The sequence below is a fragment of the Brachyistius frenatus genome, unplaced genomic scaffold, assembly GCF_029030835.1.
Source record: "Brachyistius frenatus isolate BFR_SWC_R1_liver_20210118 unplaced genomic scaffold, ASM2903083v1 Contig_47, whole genome shotgun sequence".
Classification (NCBI taxonomy): domain Eukaryota; kingdom Metazoa; phylum Chordata; class Actinopteri; family Embiotocidae; genus Brachyistius; species Brachyistius frenatus.
In genome coordinates, this window is record NW_027210646.1 from 241,433 (window position 1) to 254,821 (window position 13,389).

At 45.2% G+C, this 13,389-nt stretch overlaps 2 protein-coding genes across 11 annotated transcripts in view; one reads left to right on the forward strand and one right to left on the reverse strand.

Annotated features, from left to right (window-relative positions):
- Positions 1–4,081, forward strand: part of nphp3 (nephronophthisis 3) — a 31,769-nt gene extending 27,688 nt beyond the window's left edge. For both annotated transcript variants that reach the window (XM_069703504.1, XM_069703503.1), the window contains 7 exons: positions 1,140–1,209; positions 1,913–1,998; positions 2,586–2,657; positions 2,874–3,028; positions 3,199–3,315; positions 3,679–3,788; positions 3,892–4,081. In XM_069703504.1, coding sequence (XP_069559605.1) covers positions 1,140–1,209; positions 1,913–1,998; positions 2,586–2,657; positions 2,874–3,028; positions 3,199–3,315; positions 3,679–3,788; positions 3,892–4,006 — 725 coding nt within the window. In that variant the 3' untranslated portion in view covers positions 4,007–4,081. The remainder of the gene's footprint in view (positions 1–1,139; positions 1,210–1,912; positions 1,999–2,585; positions 2,658–2,873; positions 3,029–3,198; positions 3,316–3,678; positions 3,789–3,891) is intronic.
- A 209-nt stretch (positions 4,082–4,290) lies between these two features.
- u2surp (U2 snRNP-associated SURP domain containing) lies at positions 4,291–13,106 on the reverse strand. 9 transcript variants are annotated; one of them, XM_069703512.1, is made up of 26 exons: positions 13,028–13,106; positions 12,287–12,385; positions 12,082–12,193; positions 11,790–11,914; positions 11,615–11,685; positions 11,372–11,460; positions 11,189–11,224; positions 10,997–11,079; positions 10,640–10,805; positions 10,317–10,528; positions 9,862–9,905; positions 8,046–8,150; positions 7,848–7,914; positions 7,564–7,727; positions 7,274–7,436; positions 7,114–7,193; positions 6,911–6,998; positions 6,668–6,805; positions 6,354–6,543; positions 6,153–6,233; positions 5,998–6,049; positions 5,745–5,892; positions 5,540–5,650; positions 5,316–5,443; positions 4,999–5,184; positions 4,291–4,878 (listed from the first exon to the last, which is right to left on the reverse strand). In XM_069703512.1, the coding sequence occupies exons 1-26, from the start codon at positions 13,070–13,072 to the stop codon at positions 4,740–4,742; spliced, it is 2,922 nt and encodes a 973-aa protein (XP_069559613.1). In that variant the 5' UTR covers positions 13,073–13,106; the 3' UTR covers positions 4,291–4,739. The 9 variants fall into 9 exon arrangements, with proteins under 9 accessions (XP_069559613.1, XP_069559610.1, XP_069559607.1 ...); XM_069703509.1 differs by having other exon boundaries at positions 6,138–6,233; XM_069703506.1 differs by having other exon boundaries at positions 4,999–5,208; positions 6,138–6,233.
- Positions 13,107–13,389: the final 283 nt, after the last annotated feature.

Here is a 13,389-nt window from a genome sequence, read left to right on the forward strand (position 1 = left end):
CGTCGGACGAAGACCCGGCGAAGTAAATCATTCCGTTTTATATGCTTTTACATTTTAAAATTTACAGTTGGCCAAAGTGCACTGGTATGTACTTTTGGTTTTTCTGTTTGTTTGTTTGTTTTTTTTTCCCTTGTGGATACGGTTTCCTCGTTTCCGCTTCCTCATAAACGGTCAACTTGTTTTGAATGTCCTTCTGTCTCACATTCTTTCTCTTCGTGTACATGAAATATATTCTACGACAACAAACAAAGCAAACAGGTTAAGAAACATAAAGTCAATAAATAGTGAAAGCCTTGTTGCGTGTAATTCTTTGCAGCCAAACTTAAAAAAAAAAAAAAATTTGACGAAGAGGAAAAACAAATTATTTTAAGAAATGAAAACTGACCAAATGAAATGTTTTCTTTTCAACAACAACAACAACAACAACAACAAAAATCAGCTGCACAATATGTTTGGATGCCTCTCTCTCTCTCTCTCTCTCTCTCAACAATTACTGGTCTGGTGAGCTTTATTTTCATTCCAGTGGTGATAGGACATGTACCGGCATGACAGCAGGGCTCACCCCTTGTGCGTCGCGGACGAGGCTTGTGTAAAGGTTCACAGGAAAACCCAGGCTGCCCTCGAGGCAAACGGGCTTTCCTCAAAGATGCGATTCGTAGGTGGAGTTACGTCTACATTTCATCGTCTTTGCTATAATGTCGAATTTCTGCGACCGAACATCCGCCAAATTAAGTTTGCTGAAAGCACTCGCACGCGCTCGGTGCTGCGATTCTCATGCTGTGGATATTCAGAGACGATTGATGTCTTGTGTGTCGCTGTCTGGTGTCCATATGTCCCGTCCTGGGGGGACAGTTTTCCTCGCCGGACAGGAATTCAAACAGGAAGGCAAGTCCGTTGGTCACCCTGTCGGTGCCTTTGATAGCGGACTCTCAAACAAGAGGAAATTCCAGAATACCCTACAATTGGCCCTTATCGGTAGCAGTAGATTTGGTTCCCACACAACAGCCGTCCACTCTTGTTTCCGCTGCATCTGGTTAAGGACAAGAGTCGGACTGCGAAAAGTTGCTCCCTCCGTTGCTTGTTGTGCCGCCGGGCAGCAGCGGATATGAACCGCGGTATTTCTGGTCTCGTCCCTGCAGGTGCCGGTAATCCCCAATGCAAAGTGGCCGTTGTGATGTGCAGGAGCGGTTCTCAGGATGTTAGCAGCAGGTCAGTAGAGTATTAGTAGTAGTCCTGTAATCAAGAATATGTAAATGTTTGTTTCCTCTTGTGTGCGATTTAAAAAAAAAAAAAAAATTATACCATGTTTGTGCCAAGAGTCCACACATCTGATGTCATACGCTTTCCACCACAGCTTTTTTTATTATTCCTTGATTTTTATTACCAGTATTTCAGTTTAAACAATTAAGTGTCCCTCTTTTGGTTTAATATAACACATTTTATTGCTTGTTTGTGTACCCTTTGCACTTTACTTGGGAGGCCATTTCTCTTCTGTGACACTTTTAACTGATATGGACTTTGTTCAGGGACACTGAAACGTTCCAGCATGTTCTCACATTTTAACAACAGCCGCGCGTCTCCGCCCGGAGGGTTGCAGTCGCAAAGAAAAAGCGCTTCAAACTCATGTTGACACTTGAGATCAGTCATCGGACTAGTCTGTCTGTCACAAGTGTTGGAAGAGATTCGTGACAAACTTAAGAAACGGCCACACCTAAGACATTTTGTCGGCAGTTCAACAAGACACACACACACACACCCACCCACACCACCTTGTTTGAAGAAGAGTGGGCTGCAGATTCTCACCAGCAGGAGCAGCTGTGAAATGTATTTAGAGCAGCACAGCCTTGTTAAAACGGTCACCGTGTTCAACGCATCATTCCTTCAGCGTTTTCATCGTAAACTTGTTTCTCAGGCACGGCCAGCACAGCATGATCCTCGTTCCTATGGAAACAGCAGGTGTGAAGCTCGTCAGACCGCTGACGGTGTTTGGACAGGATGGTAGGTTGATTTGGGCACAAATGAGTCGCGGGGAACCGATTTAGAATCATTCGAATTTGTATTCAACTTGAATAATTGCATTGAAAATCAGATTTTCTTCCTCCTCGGTGATCTGGCCCCTCCTGGGCAAATTTGGGGAGAATCATCCCCTCAGTCTTGGTCCTGTCTTTTTCAGTCGGTGTATAAAATCAGAAGTATACAGACAGTTGAATTTTCCATGAGGATCCAATTTAGTTTCAGGTGAAACGAATGCAATTTCATAATATTACATTCACGTCATACAAGTATGTTGATATTCTGTTTTTTAATGCAATTTGGATTGTATAAATTCAAATGATCTGGTTCAAATTCGATATTTAATGAAAATATTTAAGTCAGGTCAAACAAATTGAAATAAAACGATTCCAGTGACACTTGTTTCTGCCCAAAGGTTTCTGCCATATTATTATATTATTATTATTATTATTATTATATTATTCTGCCATATTCTGCCTCATCGCATTTTCATATTGATCTTTTCCTGTTTTTGTAAAAATTCAAACTTGAGCCGAGCTCTTCTCGATTAATTCACCCATTTCTCTGCTCAGAAGCGATCCACGGAGGCCATTTTGAAGTGCACTTTGAAGACGTGCGCGTCCCTGCCTCCAACATCATTCTCGGTAACTGCCGGCATTGTTTCTTTATCATCTTAAGTCACTCGGGTGTTAAAAAAGGAACGGGAACGTGATTCTTTTATTGTGTCGAAACAATGAAGTGATAAGGGCTTGCCAAGCTCGTGAAGGAGGTCACTGGGACAGAGATGCATTGTCCCTCTTCCCAGACGGTCCACGGTGTCGCTCTCTTTGTCGATTCTGTCCCTCCGTATTTGTCTCCAGGAGAAGGCAGGGGGTTTGAGATTGCCCAGGGGCGCCTGGGGCCGGGCCGGCTGCACCACTGTATGAGAGCTGTTGGCCTGGCCGAGCGGGCGCTGGAGCTCCTCTGCCAGCGGGCTGCTTCCAGGCACACGTTTGGAAAAAAACTGTACCAACATGTGAGTGAATTCCCACTTCCTCCTATTTGAATAATGGTGTCCAGGTACCGTGGGCGTCGAGCTCTTCCCTGCTGCCATCTAGTGGACAGATTCTGTTTTTTTGTTGTTGTTTTTTTAAGATACAGCTCGTGTGAATCTGCTCTCCCTCCCGTGTTCTCCGCCCTGTCTAGGAAGTTGTTGCTCACTGGATAGCGGAGTGCCGTCTGATGATAGAGCAGACCCGCCTGCTGACTCTCCACGCGGCCCACGGTCTGGACACACTGGGCAGCCGGGCTGCTCGCAAGCAGGTAAAAACGGCTGCGTCCCAACCACGTACTAATTTTACACAGCAAATTTTTTTTTCTTTCCTATATTTAATACCTTGCTTTTTGGTGCATTTCTAAAGCTGTTTAACTAGCATGTAAAAATAATAATAATAATAATGCCAGCTGTGAGCAGCAGCCCCCCCCCCCCCCTGTGCTCAGCACTGTGCTTAAATAAAGGACTTTCTTCTTCTTTTTTTTTTTTCTTCCATCACAACATCTGACTCGTTTCAGTACTTTTGTCACTTTTGCGGTGTGGAGCCAACGTACTCGAAACCCGCTTGTAGGGTGGTTTTGGGAACGAGTTCTAGTCTTCGGAAAAGTCGATCACCGTCGCTGTTTTTATAGATTGCCATGATCAAGGTGGCAGCAGGCAGAATGGCCTGTAAGGTGGTGGACTGCGCCATGCAGGTGTATGGAGGAGCAGGCGTGTCTGGAGACTTCCCACTGGCGCAGATGTAAGTTTTCACCCCTCACTCCTCCTCCACCCCCCCCCCACAGAAAAACCAATGAGGATTCAGTAAATCACCTTCCTAATGCCAATATTTCATGCGCCCTCAGGTACGCTTACGCTCGGACTCTGCGCATCGCCGACGGACCGGATGAGGTGCACCTCTCCTCCATAGCGCTTCTAGAACTGAGGGATCAGCTGAAGAAGACGCAGGCTAAACTGTAACGTAAAGAGCATCACGTGACATCTCAAAACTGCCTCAGATGAAAGAATAATCTTGCTAACCAATATATATATATACATATATATTGAAAAAAATTTCCCCTCGGGGATTAATAAAGTAACTACCTAACCTAACCTATATCAATAAATGACCGATTTATAAGCAGCTGTGTATTTTCACAGCATGTTCCTTGACATTAAAATCAAACGTAACATTCCGTGAAAAACTTTTGTCTACGTCATAATTTTATGTTTTAATAATTAAAAAAAAAAAAAAGGACGCTCGATTATTAGGAATTCTTTTTAATGTGAACTACAAAAACAGAAAATGACAGCATGAATATAAGACTATTGTTGTCACACTCTTTCGGGTGTGGTCTACCACATGGATGAATTCCATTTGGAGGTGATGGGGGATCAGGACGCACAAGCACATTATTTTTTTTTTACAATATAAAACAGCAGTGGCCCCATCTTTTTTTTTTGTTTGTTTTTTTGTTTTTGGTACACCAGATGGCAACCCATGCAAACACACCCGTCATTGTCCTCACGTCACACAACTTGGGCAGCGATCTTCAGCTGCCAAATCAGTCAGTTAATCTTTTATACAACATTGCGCAGAGAGGGGCAGGGTGGGAGGAGGAGGGGGGGGGGGAGAGAGAGAGAGAGAGGAGAAGAGGCTGGTTCAAAGGATGGGGATAGGGATGGGGGTAAGGGAGGGGTGGGAGGTGGGGCATCAGTGTTTGCTCTTTTTTGACTTTTTGTGAGATCGGTGTGGGGACCTTGATTTGGAGCGGGACTTCTTCGCCGATTTCTTGGGCGACCTGGAGCGCGACCTCCTGGATCGTTTGGGCGTGCGAGGTGACGAGGGAGATCTAAAGGGACAGAGGACGTAGGACAGCTCTTTGATTCCATCTGAATAATCAGCACGCGGGATCAAATGTTGGCCGAGAAGACCCGGCTGTAGCGGTGCTTGATCGAAGCGGCTGGCTTACCTCTTTGATGACTTTTTGTTGCTGGATCGGGGGGAGTCTTTGTGGGAGGCGCGGGACGACGTGTCTTTAGAGTACGAGCGGTCGGAGCGTTCTGATCTCTCCGAGCGCTCCGAGCGCGGCGAGGACGACCGGCCCCGTCTGCTGGCACTCCGCGTCGGACTGGGAGAGCCGCTGTGACGCCGCTTCCTGTCAACCGGACAGGACAAATATCTGTCAGATAGGAAGTTTAAATAAATCCCACGTTTTACGAAGCGCGCAACAACGCGGGAGACGGAACGCCACCTTCACTCACTGACGAACCAAATGGTCGGCCTCACCTCTCCTTCCTGGTCGGCGTGTCCTCCTTCTCTTTTTCCTTCTTCAGCTCTTTCAACCGGGCCTCGGCTTTCTCCTTCTCTTTCTTCTCCCTCTCTTTCTCCCGTTCAAGTTTCTCCTTTTCTTTTTCCTAGAGAAAAGGAACAGGGCAGTAAGTGGCCGCACTGTCGAGCCCTGCGTTTTGGAGATCACCCTCGGTTAAGTTTGCAGCGCAAAAATCCGAAACCTTTTGAAGTAGTTTGTCCCTGTAGTGCTCCACCTGCTCCTGAATGCCCTGCCCGGGCTTCTTGGGTCTTTTCCCCGACTCGAGCTCGTCTTGGAATTTCATAACTTTAACCTGTGTAAAAAAAAAAAAATAGAAGCAAAATGGTCAAAACAACGAACAGGAGAGGACACGCCGCTGCGTGCGGTATGCGATGGTGGAAGAGTACCTCTATTTCTCGGAGCTTGGTGCGCTTCTCCTCGTTCATTTCAGACATCTTGGACTTCATATCCGAATCGTCTCTGATGGGGTTGGAGTAGCTCAGATTGTCTTCAGAGCGAGGGCTCCTGTCATCGTCATCGCTGTCGTCTTCATCCCTTCAGAGGCGGATGGAAAAAAATGTTGTTGTTGTTTTTGTTTTTTTAAAAAGGTGCCCCGCAGTACGTTATGCTCAGGATTACGCAAAAACAAATAAAACTCACTTTTTCGTTTCCTCTGGCTGCTCAAATACCTCCCATTTTGAGGTTGTCACGGCTGAGGAGCGAACGGAAGGCAAATAAATCACCGGGTACGTTTGTTGGCAATTTACAACAAATGTGCAACATATCCAAACGTTACACACCTAGGAAGGTCTCACCTTGAGCCTGTAATTCCGACTCTTCCACTGCTTCCCATTTCGACGGCGCCACCTTGAAGGCCGTTTCCTTGGACTGATCCACTGGAACCACCGGGGAAACAACGAGAAATTGAGTCGCTGTACGGAAGCTGCGCATATATTACAACATCTGGACTGAGATCGTCCGTAAAACGTCCGGTGTCGAGTGTCTGCACCGCTCACATGGTATTCCATCTATGTCTTCTTCCATGGGCTTGATGGGAACTCCGTCCAGGTCATCCAGAGGGGCCCCGTCGATCGGCGCCCCGTCGATGGGCCCCGCGTCGATCGGCACCCCGTCCACGTCCTCCAGAAGAGTGCCGTCCACGTACTCTCCTATCGGAGCCCCGTCGATGTCCTCTGTAGGCTCAGCCTGGCGCACGGGTAGTGGGGGGAAAAAAAATATATAGATTTGAGTGAGCACTGTAGTAGGTGTTTTGAAGCCGAGTGGGACTTTGAGGGGTGCGGTCGCGCTTAAGGATTCTTACATCTTTTACCTCCACAACGAGGGTAGGGACCTCCTTCTCTGCGGACAGATTGACGAGACCCAGGAAGATGTTCTGCAGCTTGATGAGGAAGGGGTCGGGGTAGACAGCCCAGTCCTCCCACGCCCGGAAACATGACATCACCCGTTGCTGCCACAGGGAGGAAAATCAAGACACGAGTAGCTGAGTGACTTGGGTCATTAACGGGGTAAGTCGTCCGGCTCGTCGAGTCGGCTGAGCAGGAGTTTTGCGTACCTTAAAGTTCTCACACTGAAGGTGGCCTTGTATCGTCTTGTACGTCGCGTTGAGGTCCGAGAAAACCTGGCAGAGTTTCGTCTCAAAACTATTAAGGACAGGGAGAGAGCAATTCGTTGCATTTGAAAAAAAAAAAAAAAGCGGTCAGCTGGAACGCTCACTTTTAAATGATTGGGAATAAAGTACACACGCAGACAACTTACTATTTTCTGTAGTACGACGCGTTGGCTACTTTGGCAGAGGAGTTGTACAGCACGTCGGAAACCAGATATAACCGCGCAATCTGAAACATCAAAGAGAAAATGATCAGCTTGAGATACCGGTCTGAACACCAGTTTCCGTGTTCAGTGTGTTGTGCGTCACCTTCTTGGGCAGAGGAGTCTTTAAGATGGAGAGGGACTCCGTGACGCACTCTACAATCTCTTCAGCAGCTTCAGCGTGACTGAGACAAAACAGCATGGCCTCCGCGATGTCTCCTCTCCGGGGAGACAAAGCACGCAGCATCTCCTCTAGTTTGTCCCGCTCGCTGTGGAGATGAAGGACGGTTTCAGATTAAACTCTCGGTCACAGCAGGGAATTCAACCGACAGTGCAGTTTTGCGACTACGCATGCGGCGGCATGTACGCCGATAGTCACGAGCCAAGTGATCTCACTCTTCTTTCAAGCAGCCTTTCTTGCTGGACTCCTCCTCTTCCTCCTCTTCCTCCCCATCGTCATAAGGGCCGTGGAGGTATGGGTTAAGTGGAGGTGGACGCCACAAAGAACCATTTTTAAACATCCTGAAGTCCTCCGTTTTCCATTTGGCTGGTGCCTCACCCTGGCGAAGTAGTAATTTACAGTAAATGATTAAAAACCGACCCTGCTGGACTGCGACGCCAGAACCGGATGTTTTTCTTCAGCGCGAGCCGGACGACGAGTTTTAACATAGAAAACCAACCTGCAGTATGGAGTAAAGCTTCCACCGGTAGTATACATGTGCTGGGCTCTGGTTCTCAAATAAAAACCTGGAAGAAAAGAAAAAAGAAAAAAAAAAAAAGAAGAAAAGTTGCCCATCAGTCATGACTCTGCATAAGCAGGATTTCAGCTGATAAGACAGATAAGATTTATTATATTTCTGACGTGCAGCTACGCTGACCTGTACATGGGATTGTTGATTTCTCTGTTCATGATCATGGCTTCAAACATTGGGCCTTCACGCACCACAAACTCGATCATTCGGTGGATGAGAGAGAGTAAATTCCTACAAGAAAAACACAGTTAAAGCAAACGGATTCAGACTCAACGGACTCTTTGAGCACTACTAAAAGTCTGCCTATTAAAAGATGAATTTATGCTTGGCGGCCTGACACTCACAACGGTTGCCTAGCAAAAGACGTAATGCATATTTCACAAGAAATGCTGCAGTGCGTAACTGCGGCTGTATTAGGCTCTGATTGAATAGAGCCCTGCCGTGGTAATATCGTAACATACCCGGCACGACACGCTGCCTAAACAGCTTAGCCAAAGATACACGACAATATCTGTTTATTATTCATTTACTATCGCCATGGGACAAAATGAAGGATGAGATGAGACATCTTAGTAGGCAACTGTCAAGAGTGTCACGTGACCAGGGATAAATTAAGTATAACTGTAACTATGCCTCGGGGCCTATGCAGAACATCAATGAATAAATGTCAAAAATCTAAACTGAGGACAAGATAATTGGTAATAAATAAATAAAAAAATCTGGTGACAGCAAAACATTCATATTAATTAAACAAACTAACATCTATCTTTTTTTTTTTTTTTGCGTGAAAATTGCTGCAAAATTAATCTTCAAGTTCATGCCTGTTTTGATTGAGGATACAAGTGCAACGGCTTTTAATCACGTTGCACTGCTTTGACCCTTTCCATGAAATCTTCCTACATTAAAATTGCATTAAATGGGGGAAAAAGTGAAAGTGTCTATGGTAAAGGAGGTAAAGTAGGAGCCAGACATTGATAAGACACTGTATTAACGGTAATATTTGTCAGTACAATGCCTTTCAATTCCCACTCATCTCCTGACTAATGTGAAGTGAAAAAGCAGTACACGAATAGGCCTGAAATAGTTTATCTACTGGTGGACCTGGTACTGACTGAATGCTGTGCAAATGGCTTCACTAAAGTTCTTCTGTGGCATTTTTTTTGGGGGGGGGGGGGGGGGGGATATATGGTGCAGGCTGCATACAATTAGCCTAAAGTGGCCAACGAGACAAAGGATGTCTTTCATTTGACAACACAGATCACATTTACTTGTATTGGAGCCGATCGTACCAATGACGGGGTAAAATTCAGTATACTTTCCCAATCCATCCCATGATGCTTTTCAGGTCCCTCGCTGCTGCAGACAGTTCAACTTGTGCTGCTCACCAAGGCCAATGTCAAAGGTCATATATAGACTAATGCTGGCAGGTTTGGATTTGTTGGCAGGGGCCAGATTTACTGAGCTCCCGATAAGAGTGACAGAGGCCAAGGGGGAAGACGGTCTGAGTGAGCAATGGTCAGAAAGCAGGTTTTCACAACTACAGATCTAGACTCAGCAGACCATGTATGTAGCAGAGGAGCATGTCACTAAAGTTGAGCAACACAATTTAATGTTTATGTATGGAGTGGAACTTGTGAAAGTAATGATCTTTGGCTCTACACAGTGTATTCCATAAGTTCTATGATGACGTTTTCTACATACTGAAAGAAAAAAAATGAATGATGGTGGGATGCGAGAGAGCAAGGTACAAAACAGACTTGTCGGTCAGTATTACTCTATGTACTAGTATGAAGACGTTGTACAGGTGCCTCAACCATTGCTCATCCACACTGACCAGCCCCCTGTAGCATGCAGTGATCAACTGATCAAACTTTTAGCTTCATTATGGGATGTTTTTTTTTTCTAAGTTTGTACACCAATTTAAAAAAAGAAAAACATGTACCTTTCTGTTGGGATAACCACTTTGACTATGGCTTGCGACAGAGTCTGTATATGAAGTCACATCAGATAATAAACATAGAATGTGAGTATTGTTAAAAAGGCAACAGGTGAAAAATATAAAAAATGCATTTAAAAGTGCAAAAAGACAACAATTTTGCTCTACTGCTGTCAGTTTTACTAAAGGCCAAACACCCCTGATACTTAACCACATTAACCATAAACAGCTCTCTGTAACACTGAGCATTTTCCACACGCTAACATTTCATTATACCCACACTTTCATATACAGTGAAACTAGTTTAATTCAGTCAACAAGACAAAATCTAACACTAACAGAGAAACTAGGGGTAAAACCTGCACTTACTGCTCAATACAAAGGCTAACATGTTACCACCACTATTAACAAAACACTGCCATATCCCATGAGAAAATCCTAAGCTTGACATATTGAGTTACCTTCTCAAACTCCTCCTTGTTTTTGGGTGGAGGAAGCAGGGGGGCATTGGGGTTCTTTAGCCTCTCCCGGGGCTGTGCGTTGAAGGGCAGGCCAGAGGGAGGCGGTGGGAGTGTATGCTCCATCATGGAAGGAGGGATGTAGATGGGATGGGGTGGAATAGGCACGCCTTTGCCCCATCCTAATTTCATCTCAAAGTTCATTATCATCTTTCCTGTAATGAAGGTAAGAACGCATAAATTGATATGCAGACACACAAGGGTAAGAAAGAAGACAGGTATGTCTAAATATTAAAAAAAAAATTTTTTTAAATAGAGCTTTGTACCATTTAGGTTCTTGAGTGCTCGCTCAGCATCCCTCCTGTTCATGAAAGCCACAAAGCCACAGTTCCTCTCCCGAGCCCTCTCCTCATCTGTCCTCGGCCACATGATTTTCACACTGGCCAGCGGGCCATAGCGGCCAAACTCTTGACACAGCATCTCCTCGTTCATCTACAAAAAAAAAACAATGACACGAATGGAGAAAACGAATGCTTCATACATGGACATTGAGTAACTACTTGCACAACACAGCCACTTTAAATTAAGGGCTTTAAGCGGCACATTTCACAGGTAAAGAAACAAGGTTCGTGTCCAGCCATACTTTTCACTCCTTATAAAATGTGATTGAATGCAAAAATCACCTGTGGATTGATGTTTCCAAGGTACAAGTTTGTAGTGGATGGGTCTCCGACATCATGGGAACCCGGGGCACAATCATCCAAAACTGCAGACACAGAAAAGAGAAGAGAATTTCCTGGTTTCGTCTGAAAGGACGACATTATTTTCTTAGGAAGATGAAGATATTCACGGCCACTGTATTAAGTCAAAATTACCACTGGACGGACGGTTTCTTCTTGAAGAACCATCCGCTAAAAGAAGCAGAAAAGCAGTATAAATTTTGTTTCAGGGCAAAAGTGGACAAGGGATTGGGGGCGGTGTAAGGCGTGCAGGAGAGGGGCCGTATTTCAGGCCGAGTTAGTACATATAATACCTTCGTGGAACTTGAACACACTTACATGAGCGTCTTCCGTCCGTGCCGGAGAGAGGTTCGAAACGACTAACGCGTCCTTTCATCTTGTGTCGTTCATCCCTTTCTTCTTGTATTCTGCAGGAAACAGCATACAGTACAGTTACATACAGTCTACGTCAAAATCATGAGAAGTTTCCTGATTTTAGAACCACACCACGACACCAGAAAACCTCGAGTTTTCACCACCGTGATCAGTAAAAATTGAACCGATTTCTATGTCGCAACTTACTGTTTAAGTTCTTCTTTGAAAAGCTCCAAGTTGCTCTTTTTCTTTTCTTTTTCGGTGGCTTTCTTCAAAGTCTTAAACACGGGCGGGAAAATATTATCAGCGAAGTCAAAACAAAAGCACCACTTCCTCTAGTAGTACACAAGAGAGGTTATCTCCTGACTGGGATAGTACTCACCTGTCTTTTGTCAATAGCCAAAAATTGAGGTGGGGTTTCCAAAGGCAAGAAGGTTTTTGTTTGGGACTCAAAACGTGATTTAGGCTTGTACAACTTCCCTTTCTTCTCATCAGAAGCTGCTTCATCTGCAGGAGAACGAACGTGTTTATCCTCAACTTAACTCAAAGGGAAATGATGTACTTTTTTTTTTTTTTTTTTCAAAGTTAGTTGATCTGGCGAGCTGCTCTCGTGTCTCAACATATTCTGCAAAAAAAAAAAAAAAAAAAAAAATCACTCAATGTAAATACCGCACCTTTCGTTGCATTTGCGATACCACCGCGGACAAAGGCCTTGACTTTTCCCTCCCCTCCTTCAAAAGCAGCAAGAAACTCCTCGTAAATCTCGGCTGCTGCCCGCTCATCTTCCTGATTGAACAAAGGTGTCGGGAGTCAATAAAAAACAACAACCACAACCCCCCACCCTCCTCAAAGAAGCATTTGGATTACACAGACGCGTACCTTTTTCTTGATTTCATCCTGTTCCTTCTTGCTTAAGGTCCTCTTGGCCACTGCCATCTTGCCGATGCTGAAGGACTTCAGTTTGCTCTCGAGCAGCGCCTGTCGATGTAAACAAAGGCTTTCAACAGGTCCTCCAGAAAAAACCCCGCGAAATACCCCCCACTTCTCCTCCGCGTCCCGGCCGTCGCGAACGTCCCCGCCGCTCCGATAACTCGCTTTGTCGTCCAGCGTGTTTAAAAACGCGTCGGCGGATGAAGTTGATCGGGGTCCATGACGAGGCCTCAACACGTCGGTGTTTCCTGCTAAGCGGCTACACGGAGCTAACGCTCGGACACCGTTAGGCCCCGACCTCCCCCCCTCCTCCCCCCCCCCAAAATATATATATTTTAATTTACTATTTCTAAATTCAAAACGCGTAAACCACCCAAACGTCGTTCAAAAACGACTTAGCCGCGTCCGCGTCTGGTAGTTAGCGAGATAATATTCATTTCCAAATCGACTGCTTTTTTGACGAGGTCCCGTTTGGCGGCAGCTAGTTCGTTAGCTTAGCTTAAGCTAAATTAGCCAGTGCGGCCGGAGAGAGAGAGCCGAGGGTTTAGCTTCGCGCTCGTAACTCTTGGCCTTTAAGGCGAGCTACAAATGTGTAAATAATCTAAGCCGCTCAGGCGAACTATACTTTACGCAATTTTCATCGCAAAGAGGAGCAGCCTAACTAATACAAGCACGAACAGTTTATGTCACCTTAGCGCTAGCTTTCTGAGAGCCACCAGGCGCTCGGTCCGCCATCTTTTGTGGAACTGAACTAAAAATCGATCGCCGATCGGATGATAGCGGCAAACGTGAAAACTTCAGGGGATGTAGTCAATTGCCGAGTCGGTGATGGCTTAAAACTGAATATTTTTCTGTGGGGTGTTTACTCGAAAAGAAAACGCAACTAAAGCAGTATTTCAAGAAAGATTAAAAAAAATAAAAATTAAAAAAGGGAAATTGTAGATACAAAACAAAATCGAGCTGTTAAGCTTCAGCTTATGTAAATTCCGGTTGGTTTCATTATCATATTACAGAAGCTGTAACAATTCATATATTTTTGATTGACCGAATAG

Excerpts from the sequence above, each read along its gene's own strand:
- u2surp (XM_069703505.1), bottom strand. The coding sequence starts at position 13,072 with ATGGCGGACCGAGCGCCTGGTGGCTCTCAGAAAGCTAGCGCTAAG. Across the intron at positions 11,461-11,614 it reads TTCAAAGAAGAACTTAAACA|AATACAAGAAGAAAGGGATG; the intron begins GTAAGTTGCGAC and ends TGTTTCCTGCAG. Across the intron at positions 6,999-7,113 it reads GCGTCGTACTACAGAAAATA|TTTTGAGACGAAACTCTGCC; the intron begins GTAAGTTGTCTG and ends TGTCCTTAATAG.